Source organism: Lissotriton helveticus, chromosome 3_1, assembly GCF_964261635.1.
Source record: "Lissotriton helveticus chromosome 3_1, aLisHel1.1, whole genome shotgun sequence".
Classification (NCBI taxonomy): domain Eukaryota; kingdom Metazoa; phylum Chordata; class Amphibia; order Caudata; family Salamandridae; genus Lissotriton; species Lissotriton helveticus.
In genome coordinates, this window is record NC_136061.1 from 1865401275 (window position 1) to 1865417004 (window position 15730).

General features: G+C 50.3%; 1 protein-coding gene across 4 annotated transcripts in view; it reads left to right on the forward strand.

The window, feature by feature from the left end:
* Positions 1-15730, forward strand: part of LMNTD2 (lamin tail domain containing 2) — a 353472-nt gene that overhangs the window by 270832 nt on the left and 66910 nt on the right. For all 4 annotated transcript variants that reach the window (XM_078682838.1, XM_078682837.1, XM_078682835.1 and 1 more), the window contains exon 6: positions 5971-6090. In XM_078682838.1, the coding sequence (XP_078538964.1) occupies positions 5971-6090 (120 nt within the window). The remainder of the gene's footprint in view (positions 1-5970; positions 6091-15730) is intronic.

Here is a 15730-nt window from a genome sequence, read left to right on the forward strand (position 1 = left end):
CCGTCTGCCACTGGACCCCAAGCCGTGGGGGCCCTGTGGGGGGGTGGGCCAGCGAGCCCGCCAGGGGCCTTCGTGTGCCGGCCATGTCGAGCTCCCTCGCAGTTTCCGGGCCTGTTGCAAGAAACACGGCCCTCCCTTCACCGTGGCGCCGATCCGCCGCACCAAGCCTGGCCAAGTCTGCAACCCCGCGCCGACCCTCCGTCTGCAATAGAAACGACACTGCTGATGTGCTGGATCCCTGCCACTGCCCGGCCCCCCCACCATCCTGGCGCCTGACCCGCGACCCCCGCGTCTCAACCTCTACCTCCCCCTCCTCGTCACTCCACGCCAGTCTCCCCACCCCGGCCCCCCGCCTCCAGGAGTACCTCCCCCCCTCTCCTGCACCCCGCTCCTCTACTTGCCCCCCCGTGCTGCCCCTGTCCTGCAACCCTTCCTCCCAGGACTCGAAAACATCTAAACCAACCCAGTCCTGCTCGCCCTCCCCCGCTTCAATCAAGAGAGGGGACACCCACCCGCTCCCGCTCAGTTCCTCCCTCCACCCCCCCGACCCACCCCTCTCCCCCCCTGCTGCCTGCTTGCACCCCCCCTCCCCGTTTCAAGCCCCCAGGTACCCCCCCTCTGGCCTCGCCCCCTGTCTGCCCCTCCCCCCCACTGCACACCCTTCGGGCCTGGCTGGTGACGTGCTCCCCCTCCTCCCTCCCCGCCTGGGCTCCCCTCCCTGCCCCCTGTCGGGGGGGGACTGCCCGCTTCTGGGCCCTCTTCCATCCTCGCCCCGTGGCCGCTAGCCCCTTCAGACCCACCTCCCCCCCGTTTCCCGGCCCCCCCGCCTTCTTCCTCACGCCAGACCCTCCCTCCCCCGCCCCCGGGCCTGTACCCGCCTCGATCTCCCCGCCGCCAGCCGACGTGCTGGGGAGATCCTCGCGCCGCTCCACCCGTTTCTCGAGGGATTTCCTCCCACCCGGCCTGCCTCCCTGACCCGCCCCTCCCCTCGCGTCCTGAGTTACAAAAAGCGACGCGCCCCGGCCCGCCCACTTGCCGGCCGCAGGCTGCCCCGCCTCCCCTGTCACAACGCGGGCCGCGCTCCTAGCATCCGCGCGGCCCCCAGCACCCACCTGCAGCTTCGGGGACTTGCGCGGCGGCGAACACGCAAGTATCGCCGCTGCCACTCCCGCCGCGGCGCGACTCGGCGGGCGCACCGACGGCGCCGGGCCCACCAAGAGGTCCATCCGCCCCGCCTCGCCCAGCAGGCGGATGGCCTCCAACACCCTGTAGTCACCATCAACCGCCATTTTCACAGCCTGTAAACCGCAACAAGAACGATCGCCCGAAAAGCCTCACTCCAACCGCCACAAACTCGCTCCGCTCCTCTCCCAGCCACCAGGTTCAGATACCTAACATGGTGGCTGGGACACGTGAGCGCCGAAATAAATACCCCTAACGTAGCCCCTGGTGTAACGTACGCTTTGGGCTGCCCCTGGTTCCTACCAAAAACAGCCCAACGGCAAAAATGGCCGCGCCCATGCTACGCTCCCTCCCCCTCCCAAAACTGCCCGGGGGGCAGACCTCGCGGCTCGGTTGCCCCCCAAACCCCTCTTGCTCATAGAAGAAACTTCATCCCTCTTTCTCGTCGTCTTCCTTAACATTTGAGGTGTCCCATCAAGCTCTGCCAAATGTCACACAGTGAGGGTTAGACCAACACGTTTTAAGGATTTATCTTGTAAGTCAGTTGAGCTCAAAGCAGCACCATTACAGAGCGGTCTTTAAATTGGAATCTCCCAAGTCTGGGTGCACTACAGGGGTTTATGAGGTCTTTTAACACCAGCAGGGCTCGCACACGGTACAGTAGAGCAGTGGTCTTCTGTGAGCCAGGCTAGCACTGTTTACACTGTCCCCGTGCTGCCAGGATGGGATGAAGCAGCGCCTCAGTTCCGCCAAGGGGGCAGATTTACAAGCCCCTTGAGCCATTTTTGCGTCACTTTTCCCATGTTAAAAGTGGCGCAAGAGGCTTGTAAATCTGCTCCCTCGGGGCAGATTTACAAGCCGTTGCGCCACTTTTACGTCACTTTTAACATTGGAAAAGTGACGCAAAAAAGGCGCAAGGGGCTTGTAAATCTGCCCGAGGTCTTTGGCGAGCTACACATTGTGAGAAGGGCTGTCGGTGCTCAGACCGGTGGCACTGAGCTGAGAACAGATGTGAGGATGCTGGGAGCAGTGAACGGGTAGCCGTATGCCTAAGAAGGGTGAGGATTTCTTCTCCCAGGAACTCACAGATATTTAACCTCAAAGGCCCACTTTGGGACAGACCGCGGCGCTCAGAAGCACGTGCCTCTTCCCGTAAAAATGCACGGCATGCGGGGAAATGGGTGACAATAATGGATATTGATATATATCAGAGTTGAACACGTAACAATTTACAAAGACTAAAATACATATTTTAAAAAATTGCACGGCATGAAGCATGTCACCAATGCACCGGGCTTAAAGGTGGGCGAAATTGCGTCTTTTGCCACCTGAAATATGCACCTCTTTCGAGAAACGCGGGTGTATTACGTGAAATATGCGTGGGCTGTTGTCTGCATGAAAGCTGTGCCTGAGCCGTGCCCTTACATGCAAACCTCAGGCCGGACACCAGCTCCACATATCTCCCAAACAGCGGCTACAACACACAGCCAGGTTCATAGTTTGTGAAAAACATTTTCTGCTGGAGGAGAATAAAAAAATAAAACTTAAGTGAAATGTGCAAGTTCAGTTATCCCGATTTCTGCTTGGACCACAACAGGCCTGGGAGGGACTCTTTGTGTATGCTGTGCAGGGCAGGCACCCCCTGGTCAGAATCCTCTGGAGCCGCACTTGCAATGCCTTGTTATGCACAACTACCCATCAGTCAGCTGCACTTTAAACTGCACACACTCACCTATCCTAGCATCCCACAAGGAGTCACCCCCTGCAACCAAGGTACAGACAAGACGGGTGTCTCGGCGCTTGCTCACTGTGAAACACCCCTGTTCGTTTCCAGTGACTCCATGCAAACAGTATTTTGTCCCAATCGAAAGCCAGTCCCATTTTAAACATGTTTTTGCCAGACAGTGACAAACATCTCTCCAAAACGGGCAACAATCACAAAAGCATTTTGACCTGTGTTAGAGAGGACCAAAAGGCAATATGGTGGGTGGTTTCCCCATGTTTACTCATATCATTAGGGTTATTGTCTGTGAGGTGGTCAGTTGGCTAAATTATCGGCAGTGGAATTAGGATCCCCCTAAGCGCATCTTCCCCACTCTACCAAATTTGTGAACCTGGACAATTGACATGATCGCCTTCTTTCCCAGTTTCCTTGGTTGGGCGAGCTTAGACAGAGAGAGATTGTACAACATTCTTCAAATGTTTATCTTCTTGTTTCCTTGTGTTGCCCATGTGTGCTCAGTCTGCTTTCTCATTAACTTTTTGTCCATTTGGGAGGGGGCCAGGGGGAGGGAACTAGCCGCCATCATGGAAAGGGACGAAAGTTATTTGTTTGTGTGAAAGAATTTTATCTTCCCAAGTGTATTTATCGGGGTATACAGTCCTGGGATGCTGAACACCTCGCTTGGGTAAGGACTATGATGAGGAGAGCGTGGACTCAGAGTGATGAAGACTACTGGTAAATACTTATTTAAATCCTTCTGTCTAAAAGGCTCTCCCACCGAAGTCTCTTGTGCCTTCGTTGACTGAAGCCTGTGGTCATTATTTTCAGGTGACTAGAAGACCACAGGCCGATATACACGCATACACACACCAATAATCAAGCACTTTCTGACCCTTCCTTACTGGCCTTCTAGTAGCACAGCCTAAATGGACAAAGGGCTGGTCTCCACAGAGGCCAGTTCACCTTTCACAGGTGAGACTGCTCCCCTTTCCAGCTTTGGCCAGCTCAGAAAAGCATCAAGTAGAAATACTGTTCAGAAGTGGGTGCTCTGGTCAATTGTCATCTTTGTGAGACCCATTACACCTCCTTTCCTGAGCACAAGGATTTTAAAGCTCTGCTAAACAGCACAATGTTAAGGAAGCAAACACACAGGGCTGGTCCAGAGGCAACTAACACAGCGGCTAAAGTTGGGGTGCAAGCTTCTTTGTATGAGGTGGGTGTGATGAAACTTCATAGAACTGCAGGCAGGAAAGGTGCTCGAGGGATGTGTCTTGGCGGGCCTCATCCGCCCTTGCCTATTTTTTATTGGTAAATGAATTCTGAAAGCTTGTGGCGCTCAGCAGTCGATAATAATGGCGTAGACCATATAGACGCAGGGTATACAAGTAGGAAGGCTAGTGACGCATCGATTGGCCATGGATCCTGGTCCTCTGTCAAATCCGATTTCTGCAGCGCACAGTATCCACGGGAATCTGTTAACAAGAGACCCCAGCAGCCCTTTATGCAGAGATTTACTCCCAGAATAAATTGATTCAACGCCAGTGCTTGTACTGAACATTACAGCGGAGGGATTTGATCAGTTTCTTTTACAGGTATAATGTTACTTTTGTTTCATGTGTTTCGGTAGTCAGTTAATAACACAGTGACGATGGACAGAGGCTGATTAGGGGCCCTCCTTTCAACGCGAACGGTCAGATGAAAGCAATGACTGGGGCCCTGGAGAGATTGCCATCAACAGGAGGCTGAGTGGTCTCTGCAAGTGCACCTGTTGTTCACTAGGTATCGCCTGCTGCACAAGGCCTAGTGAGAGAGAGCGGGATTAGTGTTAGCGTCTCCTAGCAACCGGAGGCAGGGGTGATGTGGGAGCCTGACTGGTGCACACAGGGTGAGCATGATGGGCCAGGTGGATGGTTGGGTGTACCTGAGCTGGGATGTTCTGGTGTGAGAGGGGCCGAAGCGGAGTGCCTGGATAGATACTGAATAGGGTGTGATGGACGCGCCTAGTAGGAAGGGTCCATCTATGACTATGGCAGAACCTGAGGGTTCTTCCAGAACACACACAAATCCGTCTAGAGCTCATCCCAGCTTTGCCCTTGTGCAGCCTGGACCCCTGTCACTCAAATGAATGGAGTGTGCTGGTACCAGGTGGCAATATAGCAGAGAAAAGGCCAGGGAGGGAACAGTAAATGGGTAAGCATGGGGCATGGCAGTATAAGGCCACCAAGCTTTTTGCGGGTCTGGGCACAGGACAACACCCTACCTTGTCCAGGCTGCAGGACAGGGCAGGTCCTGGCACAGCTGTTATGGCCGCCCATCATTTAGTTGCTACCCTCAATGCAGACCCGCAGGTCCTGTATCCTCGTGTTCACGCTGCTGTCATCCTCCCTCTGTGCTGGGAAGACGTTGCCAGGAGTAGGTTAACCCCAATATTCAGTCACGAGACTAGCTGCCTTCGAGACCCAGAGGTTAGGATCAAGGCACGTGACTGTGACGTTTCACTTGAGGAGGCCACTGGGGCCTGGTGAGTGCAGCCCTCTGAATGAGCACCTGTTTGTGGATTATGCAGAATGATTCTGAAGCTGAGTGATTCTAATCTTTCCGACTTCATGCCTTCATCCCCCCCAGGTAGGTACACGACGTGCCCATTTCAGGGACATCCAGTGAGGTACGAACCCCTGCATTACTGTGTAGCAGGGAAGGCTGTAGCAGTTTCTGGGCTCGCCTTACCACGCTGGAGGCTTTGGTGTGTGTGCTTTTGTGTGCACGAGACACTCCACATATGCACATATCATCCGTCGCGCATGCGCAGAAGTGCCGCTGGCACAAACAGCTTGTGCCACCGTGGTGCCCCACTGGGCCAGGAAGCAGCGCGCTAAAACCCTGTCAGCCTCATCAATGATCATCTGATATGAGTCATGGGCTGACATCTTCAAGCAGGAGACAGTGTCTTACACAGGTAGGAAGGCAGGCAGCTAGGTAAATAAGAGCCAGGAAGCGAGCCTACCTGCCTGCCCTTGGCACCGTTGCCCTGCTGTATTTACATCCGTGTTTGTTTTGGATTTCAGATCTGGGCCTCAGCCGCCGACATCCCCTGTGAGTCATCCACCGAGCTGCACTGGAAGCAGCAGCTGCACTTCCGGACCGGCCCAGAATGCACCACTCTGCTGACCAGGCCTGGCGGACAGGTGAGTGGCCAGACGGGGCGTGGCCAGGAGCATTCACGTGTCAGACTACAGAATAGAGGGGGACAGGTCAGCGATACCAAGGGGAGACACGATTCATGGGTTCGGCTTCGCTCTGAGAACAAAAGAACAAGCCGAGCCAGCAAAATATAGTCACAGTAAATCTTTGAAAAATGTTGGGGGAAGCACATAAAAGACATAGGTGGGTCTAAATAGTTTTACAAAGATTTAATCTCTGCTTAAAACGAACAGTTTGCAATAACGATGTATACTGGAATTTTGAATCCTCACACTGTATTAAAACCAAAACTATAAGTCCCAGAATAAAAAGCTCAGTTGGGTAAAAGCCATATGTCACATATGACATGGTTACACTTGGCTGCTTTTACTCAATAGGCATTGGCCCTTCTTTGCAGGTCTGACTCTGCCGTTGAAAATGTTCCGATTAAATGACGCTGTTGAGGCACTGGCAGCAGCTATGGGTTAAGTGCAGCAAACAAAAGGTTAATGGGTTGTAGGTCCCTCTGCCTACTGCCATAGGCCCACAAAGCCCCGTCCCTTTGTTAGCGGTCTCCTGCGGCGATGGGGCGGGAGGAATCAGCTTGCGTCCACTCTGGTCTCTTTGCACAACAGTGCTTAGGGCTCTGTGCTGAACCCAGCAATTAGTGAACCCCTCCCTTCGTTCACTCTTCATCAGGGACATTAAACCTGTCAAGACCATAAACGGGTTTAGCTCCAGGAGGCAATTCTGCTTGATGCCACAACAGCCTGGTTTGTTTACGCCCCGCGCCCCTGCAGGGATCTGCAGCAGGTCATAAGTTTGGATCTGCCAATGCAGTTTATTTAGCTTAGGAAATTAAACAGGGCACACGTGCACATAACAAGCATCAACAAAGCCAATAGGTCTCACCTTTGGGACTTGTCCGCTTGGTAAATGCGTTTTGTTCTTGCTCTACAGCACCAACAAAAATGCCGATGCAGTGCAGCACGAACAAAAGGGGAAAAAAAGGTGGCCACGTCATTTTGTAGGTGCATTCATGCTTGCTTCATGACGTACGCGTGTGACATGGGTGCCATTTTTTTAATTTACCGATCCGAGATGGATTGGTAAATTAAAAATATGAACATATAGCAACACAAAAGTGCTTGTATTTATAAAGCAGAATAGTCACCAGTCATTTCCTGCCTAGCCCTTCTAAAAGAAAAACAAAGCTCTAATAAAACAATAGCACTGCCGGGTGTTTGGGATGGGAGATGTAACAGAGTACTTCATAGTAGAGGGTGGGGGAAGAAGGAAAAAGAAGCACAAGACAGGGGAACAACAAGGAGAGCGGGGAAAGGGCACATGAGAGAGAGAACAACCCAGTGGCGAATGGAGAAGCACACAAGCAAGAGCCACATGGGGGAGAGAAACACATAGGCGAGAGAGAGTAACAGTGTGGGGCGAATAGAAACCGACAAGAAAGAGTAACATGAAGTGTGAGGGTAGGAGAGAAGCACATGAGGGATACAGCTGGAAAACACAACAGTCTCGTGGAGCGTTTAAAGAAAAGGAAAAAAATGTTCTATAGATGTGAAGAGTGGAAGGACGCAAGTAAAAAGTCTAGGCGTCCAAGGAAGGACAAGCATAGGATGGACAATTAGAAACAAATGAAATTGCCTATAAAGCCTACCAAAGGCAAGGAATGATCAGGCGTTAAGCCCACTGTAAGTTCTTGGTAAGCTGACATTAGATCTTTTGCAACCAGACAGCTTGCTATCCATATTTAGAGTGTGATTACTTGACTATTCTTGAAGTGCATTTTGGTCTGTATGAAACTTTTTCCCTAAACAGACACTGGCAGCAGCTGTTGCAGTTAGCAAACAAATATTTGAATGCTATTCGTTTGCTTTGTCAAATGCGAGGAACGTCTTATCAGCACGCTATCAGTCACTTAATTATGAAATTAACTTGGGTGCTAAAGTTTTACAGGTCACATCAAACTCTCCAAAAAACATCACACTGATTTGTTGGACCTGCCTTTTGAAAGTTATGTATTCAACTTCATGCACTCTACTGTTTAGGGAAAATGAAAACCACAAGACGCAAATCCTGTTGGCACGAAATGTCTAGCTGAAAATCCCTTTATTCATGAGGGGCATTATTTCAAAAGGTACATTAAAGGGATGGGATTTGGCTTTCCTTAGGGGCTTGTTCCTGGGAACTGAACACATTGTTTGCAGTGTGAATTACTTAAATCCCAGCTGAGGGCAATAACTTGGATCCAAAACCCAGACAGCCTTACTATCTGCCTGTAGCTGGTAAGGAAGGATGAAAGTGGAAGATGTAGCCGACGAGGCAGCCCTGCAAATATCAGAAATAGAACCCCCTGGTCTTCCATCAAAAAAATAGACCCTTTGAAGACTTCCCCTAGATGTAATTAGGAGAATCAGAACTCACAGAGGCGTTCGTTGAAGCAATTATCGACGCAATACAACTGCTTAGAGAAAGCACAATAAACTTTAGGCCCATCCGGGGGAGGCAAACTTATAGAAAAGAGGATCACAGCTATGAAAGTCAGCTGTCCTAGCCAGGTAAATGGAGGCGATCTTGTGAGAAACTAGAGTACGAAGAGCATGCTCCTATCATAAAAAGGATTAGGAGGTAAGAGTGAACAGTAATCTTTCCCTGTAATTCTTGTCTAGAGGTTGATCTTTCAAATGAATCAGGGACCCAGCCTCAATAATACTTTGCCAGAAACATCCTGAGATCAAGAGGTGTAAAAAAACCTGATTCGGGTCGGGGACAATCGATATTTGCCCGGCGGTATTGCCTCTGTGACCCTCTAGTTATTTAATCAATGAAGAGGCAGGCGCTGGAGACTGGAAAGCAGGAAACAAGGTTTTTATTCTCTCCGGAGGAGAACACAGCAAAACGGACAGCAGGTATCGTTCTGAGGTGCTCTAACTTATGTCTGAGGTCTGGCCCCTTATATACAGGGTTTTGCGGTTTTTATTACAGTTTACATACTCATGACAAAGCTTTGATGTACGGAAAGACATTCCCGGAACCCCCCCTCCGGGCCCGTTCCCACACACATTTACAGTAGAGGTCCCCACCCTAGTCACAACAGGTGATGAGTATCGCGCAGCTGGATATTCCGTCAATTCATGGAATGCGGGGTTCGATCGGATCTCGTGGGGTGGGGGCTTTGATCAACCCGGGGATCCTTTGATGGGGGAAGCTTTCTATTGTACGGGGAGGGGCAAGGAATAGTATCGGCAGAGCTGGGTGCCGGCCTGGGAACGAGGAGGACAAACGGGCACACGGGGAAAAGGGGGTTTGCATCAAAGGGCCGGGGATCATGAAAGGGAAGAAGGGAGGTGTTGCGCTGGGGACAGGATGAGGGCCTGAGGCAGAGCAGCGCCGGAGAGGGGTTTATGATTCAAGGCAGGTGCAAGCAGGGGGTTGGTCAGCATGCAGGCTTAGTGAGGGCGAAGGGCTATGTCAGGGGCCAGCGGCATGCAAAAAGGGTTTGTCCTGTTCAGGGCATCTTAAAATGGCGGGTGCGCACGACAAAAGTGTGGCATCAGGGGAAGAGGCAAGATGGCGCAGATAATGTTCACCAAACCGTACTAATTTTCAACAGTCCTCCCTTTAACATATTCAAGGCATCTTGCTGGTTCATTTTCTACTCAGTTCTATTGTGGTGGGCATGAGAAAGAAAGTAGTAGGAACCCTAGATGAAAGAGTTGTAAACAATACATTTTAAGATTTCTAGTTTTAGGAGGCGGACCTATTGATAAACTTTGATAAACTTGTCTAGCAGGAAAGTCATAGAAATGCAATACAAAAACGATTCTGTTGCGAGAGCAGCGAGTACATTTCATAATGTGAACTGATAGGTTATTACATATATCAGATTCGGATTGGTGCATAATCAATACAATGGCGGCTGGGAGAGAAATGAGGCGCAGCAGAAACGGTGATTGGGGATGTCAAAATGTTCGCAGTTAATGAGTTCTCAGTATTCTTTGTTGTCTTTCGTTGGCGCTGTGGAGCACCGGCGGTGGAGCTACGGGTCCAGCTCTATTCTAGGTCTCGCGTTGCAGGGCACGACCTTTCCCTCGCATTCCTGGTCGAAAAGGTCCTTTTCGCCCTGTGTCCTTTGAGGTGATTGTCAAAAAGTTCAGATGGAAGAAGGGTGCATGTGAGCAGTTCTTTCGGGTAGGTCGGAGGAAAAAGGGGGATGGAGCAGGGCCAGATCGGGTACAGACTAGGGGGGCGGAGAATTTCAGATAGGCAGGCTTATGACCGAATTCAGAGAGCGGGGACTTGTCGGCAAACACTGGACATCGAGCAGGGGCATCAGGTCGCCCCTTTCTTCTCATTTTGTCGAAAACAGTGCCTCATCCTGCAGCTCTTTTCTGTCGTGGTCTCGCCTTGGCCAATGTCGCAGGTGTTCCATAGTCTGCAGTCAGGCCTCGTGCTCCCACATCCGGTCCTTCTCTCTCCCGACAGCCGTACCCTTAAACGAGTTTGAAAAGACAGTCTTTAGAGAATTTGCAGAGGAAGGTAATCACAAAAGTCTATTTCTCTCTCAGCTCCGGGCAGAAACGAAAACGTCCGTTATATTAGGGTTCACAACTAACATATAAATGACCGATGGCGGGCCTGTTGGATTTGCCATGACTTTCCTTCACAATTATTTATTACAGTTACGACAGTTTATCTGATGGAGACCCACCTTCGTAAGACGAGCCTGACAAAGATATGCCGTTCTCTAGGGTTTTATATTTACCAAGGGTTCTGTGTGCTATCAACATGGTACTAAACAGGTATTTTGCTGGGGGACGAACATAGGCTAAACATTTCTTTTTATCGATGCGTCCTGCTTTTCAACTAAACATTTTTCACTTTCGGCAGGGCTCATTTCAACGATTTCTTCACTTCGGCCTAGTCTTTTAACCTTGTAAAACATCATTCTGGTTCCTACGTACCTTCCTACGGCCTGATTACTTAATCAGAAAAGACAGGGGTTTTATGGGAAACAACTAGGGACATAGAAAACTTATGGTAAGGGCGTAAATAGACCCATCTCTCACAACCGGAAATGAGGGGTAGTTTCATAACTCCAGTTTGGAGCGGCTGATACGGGGACAGGGGTGATCATTTTTACTGTTTGGGTATTGCGACAATTTCGGGGCGGGGAGGGTCGCGTATTCTGAGGTTCTTTTTTATAACATAGGAGCCGTTGACATGTAGTTCCCTTATTACGGGCCAGATTAGGGAACCTCTGTCGTCTTACCTGTCCTTTCCCTTACGGCCCAACCTCGGTTTATTGACTTTTAGCGGAAAAGGAGAGGTAATGACACGGTCTCAGGGTGATTGTATTAAAGACAAGTTTTTGTGCAAATACTGACGGTATTTGAAGCCAATTGGGTGGTGTGCTAGGGGTGGCGGTTTGCCAATTTCGGGGTTAATCGCTCGGAAGAGTGGGAGTGCAAAAATAGAGAGAGAGAGAGAGAGAGAGAGAGAGAGAGAGAGAGAGAGAGAGTGCAACGGCAGGCTAAATAGTACACGTGCAACAGAGAGGGTGGCAGTGTATTCAAGAAAGGCTATTTAGTGCATTACACAGTAAAGGACATTCACGGGTCTGCGTTAGAATCTTGTAATCATGCAGTTTGAGCATTAGACAGGGTAGAGGGGACGTGCCTTGAGAAAAAGGAAAAAAGAAAGGAGGTACCATTTTGTCGCACTTTCTCGCATTCTTGGTCCTTCGATCAGTTGGGTCAACGCCTCAGTCACACACACACATTCTCTCATAGTTTCGCATCATACGTGACATGGGTTCATTCGTGTGGTCTGGTTTAAGGGTGATCACTTTTTATCAGGTCATACTAATTTTACGGGTTTGTTCGATACGTGAGTAGTTAGTAGGCGCGCTTAGGCACCACCTTGCAGCGCTAGTCTGCTTCGTGTATTAGACACGGCAAGGCTTCAGATCTTCGCCACACCTCGGCTGTAATCTCTGATGTAACCTGCAGAGGGGGGAAAAAAAGGGGGGGGGGGACAGCATTCGCGCATATTCAAATACATGGATTCAAGAGTCCTTTACTTACCTCTTACTCGTCTTTCCTCCTCGGGGCAGAGTCCCCGGGGATATGGTTTCTGGAGTCGGGGGGGGGGGGGGCAGTGTGTCCATATAGGTCGTGTGCGGGGAAACGTAAAAAGGAAACCAGAGGTGCCTAGTGCGAGGTATCTAGTCGAAAGATGTGTCTCACTATCGGGATCCTTAAACCTCCTTCAACGCTGTGACGTTCTAAGGTTCTTCGGTTCTTGGGTCAGCTCTGTTCCCTAGTACCTTTGAACGTCGTACTTTATAATATTTACATCATTTCATTTCACCCTTCTTTTACATTCCCTCATTTACACCGTTCGTTTTACCCATCCTTGGAAGTCGAGGTCTTCCTCCATGCGAGAGTTCATGAGTCAGTCGCGTACTTTGAAGGCAGAGTGTCGTGTTGTCGATCCGATCCGACCTCCAGGGCTGGGCAACCATCTTCTTTCAACCTTAAAGAGAGAGCAGAGTAGGGTGCACAGAAAAGAACTCTCCCACCGATCCCACATTTTTTTTTTTTTTTTTTAAATAAAGCATGCAATACCCGTCCATAGTTTCGAAAACCTTTATTTTGCAAAATCATTTCAGCACGTGGATTATGGGGGTGCGGTCGTATTTGGCCGGACGTGGCAATGGCTAAAGTGCGTACAGTGAGGGGTGTCGTTTTGCAGCAATAAAAATATTGGAAAGCTTTATTCATTCATTTGTAAGAAACTAAAACGTTTATTAATTGGCTGGGGGTTCGGGGGCATTTATTTCATAATTTAGAAGCATAGTCAGAATAGTTGCAATCAGATTTCCTATATGCATACCGTATGTGTGCGTCATAAATGGGGTTATACATCAGCTATAAAAATATAATACACCGTTCATTTGTAATCAACATTTTTTTTTTTTTTTAACGGGATCCTTTCACAATGTTCGTCGAGTGAGCTCTCCTTGTCTTTTCTAGCCAAGTGTACAAAGGATCATATAAGTCTCAGAACATCAAGTTTGTATAGTGAAAAGGGACACCACGAGGTGTTCGTAAGTTCCTATTGATACCGGCGCCATTTTGGGTGGGGCCGGGTTAGTCCGGAAGTAGCATCAGGGAAAAATGTTTCCTACAACCGGCAGTTGGACCAGAGTCCTTTTCGGCAGTTCTAGAATTCATGCTAACAGAAGGAGTGGCAATGTCATGCCTGTTTCGTTAGTGATCAAGGCAGCCGTCCCTTACCGGAAGCCTGCAGGGGCCGAAGGCTCCGCCGGGGACCTTTGTAGAATCTTCAAGGCTGCGGAGATGCTGTCGGAGATGGGGGCTTGTGCCCCAGTGGGCAAGTGTCCGAGTTATATTGCTGGTCAAAGTTGCTCTAGCGGCCGGGGCCCGCCTTCCAGCGGACCCAGACGCCATTTTGAGGCCCTACAGGGGCCACTCTCGTCGAGTTTGCAAGAGTGGAAGAGATCCTTCGGTGTGAAAGGAAGAGGGCTCTGTTTTGTGAAAGCGGGACGTTCGGCTGGGGTGCAGCTGTGATGCCCCCACCGGGGGGGGCGAGGGAGACTCGTTCGCGCCGTCTCCTTCTTCCGGTGCACCCCATGCCGCTCTTTTTCATCGGCCCGCACGAAGGTCTCTCCCCATCCGGTGCTCCCCAAGTCGTGTGCTCAGTGCTGTGGGAGTATGGCCACCTGTGGCGCGCATTCGGCGCAGCACGAGTATCGGTGCAGTCATTGCAGGTTCGGTGTTCCGAAAATATGGGCACCATTGCACGTTCGGTGCTGCGCAAGTATTGGGGCACCATCGCCTGACTGGGGGTGTTCGGCGTTGGGCCGGGGGCTGGGAGACCTCCTATCCATGGAGGTGGGGGAGGCTCGTCCGCGTCGCCTCTCCCTCCCAGCCCGACCTGGACGCATTCCTGCAGAGGTGTGGACAGGGCATCCCGCCGCCCAGAGCTGCTGCGGTTGTTACGGAAGGGAAAAGAAAGAGGTGCCTCGTTCTTCTCTGGACATGTGGCGGGACTACTTAAGTCTATCCAGGCCCGTTGCGGCTGGGCCGAGGAGGCATGTGGCGGGACTACCGGCAACTACCTAGGGCCGTTGCGGCTGGACTCCGCTGGCCCCTGCCTCTCCTCCGGCTCCCCCATACGTTAAGATTTCCTGACCAAGTGTTGGCAGCAGGGCCCGCCTTATATGGGTTGCCGCCGGTTGGGCGTAGCCGTAACCCAGCCCTACTTTGGAAGGTTCCAGAATGTGGGGGGGGCGAATGTTCTGTTGACTTTCCTGTTCTATAGTTTACCGTTCTTGTTTTTCTAGCGTTATTGTGTTTTTCTTTGCTTGTTATGTTAAAATAAAAGTTCGTGTTTATCAGTGGCTTACTGATTTCGTTTCCCATTTCTTTCTTTCCAGGTTGTTTCATGCTAAAATTTCTATTAACATAGTTTATGTAACATGGAAGCACGTGCAGGGGGATGACGCAGATTCATATATTACGTACACACAAACTCAGACGGGGGGTAGTAGAAAAGTATGACACGCAAGATCCGAAGACAAACATAAAACAGTGATTATTTGGCCAAAATTATCTTTTTCCGTCTGTTAACTTAGAACTAGGCTGGGTTCCCGTTTTTATATTGTCCGACCTAGGAAAACTCGAACATGTCGCTGAAATCGTTCTGGCGGAACCTGTGCCATCGGGCATAATCAAACGTGGTGGTTCTATCTGGTCTGTCCGTGCGAGTCGGATTTTTCTTTGTCTCGCGCTTTTTCTCATTCTGCTGGCCTGCCATTCCTGTCGGCCCTTTGCCTTTACTCACGCTCAGTAGAGTCGGGCATTGGGCTTTCCAGTGTCTGACATATCTACAAAAAGCGCATTGGTCTGGCCCTAAGTCTGGCCGTCTTTTGCGTAGTGTCGGGGGATAACTTTTGGGTAGCGGTGTCCCGGGGTTGTCCTGTCGGTATATTTCTCTACCTGGTTTGTCCTCGTCTTTTCTCTGTCGTTGCATAGCCTCTCTGCGCCACATACCGAGACTGTCGAGCATAATAGGCGTTGTCTTATTATTGCGAAGGGCTATTTCCAACGTTTCTATTTTATCAAGGTCAAAGGATCCTGCCAGTGGCCACTGTTTGTCTTGACTTTCTTTGGTATACCTGTGCCACAATTTATTATAGGCTATGGTAACTAATCCATAGTTTATGAACATGTCCTTATTAGGGGTGCCTTCTAGTGGAGCTATATGGTCCACCTCTAATACACGGTCCGGGCTGAACCAATTATCAATCAATGGGGAGAAGACAGACATGACGGCTCGTAACGAGGGACTAAAAAGTCAGCACTGCCTATCTTATCACTAGGTGCAAAGACTAGACAGAATATTCCTATTCTTCGTTGTTTGCAGGCAGTGAATACCTCATGAACAAAAATAAAAAAAGAGTAACCAATAACGAGGAACAATCAAACAATCAGATAAATAAATAAGATAGAGAAAGGACAATGGGGAGAGTAAGTAGGGCGCAAAAGTCTGCGTCCTCTACCCTTTCACTAACCGCAAAGAGGAATCTGTTGTTTCCGG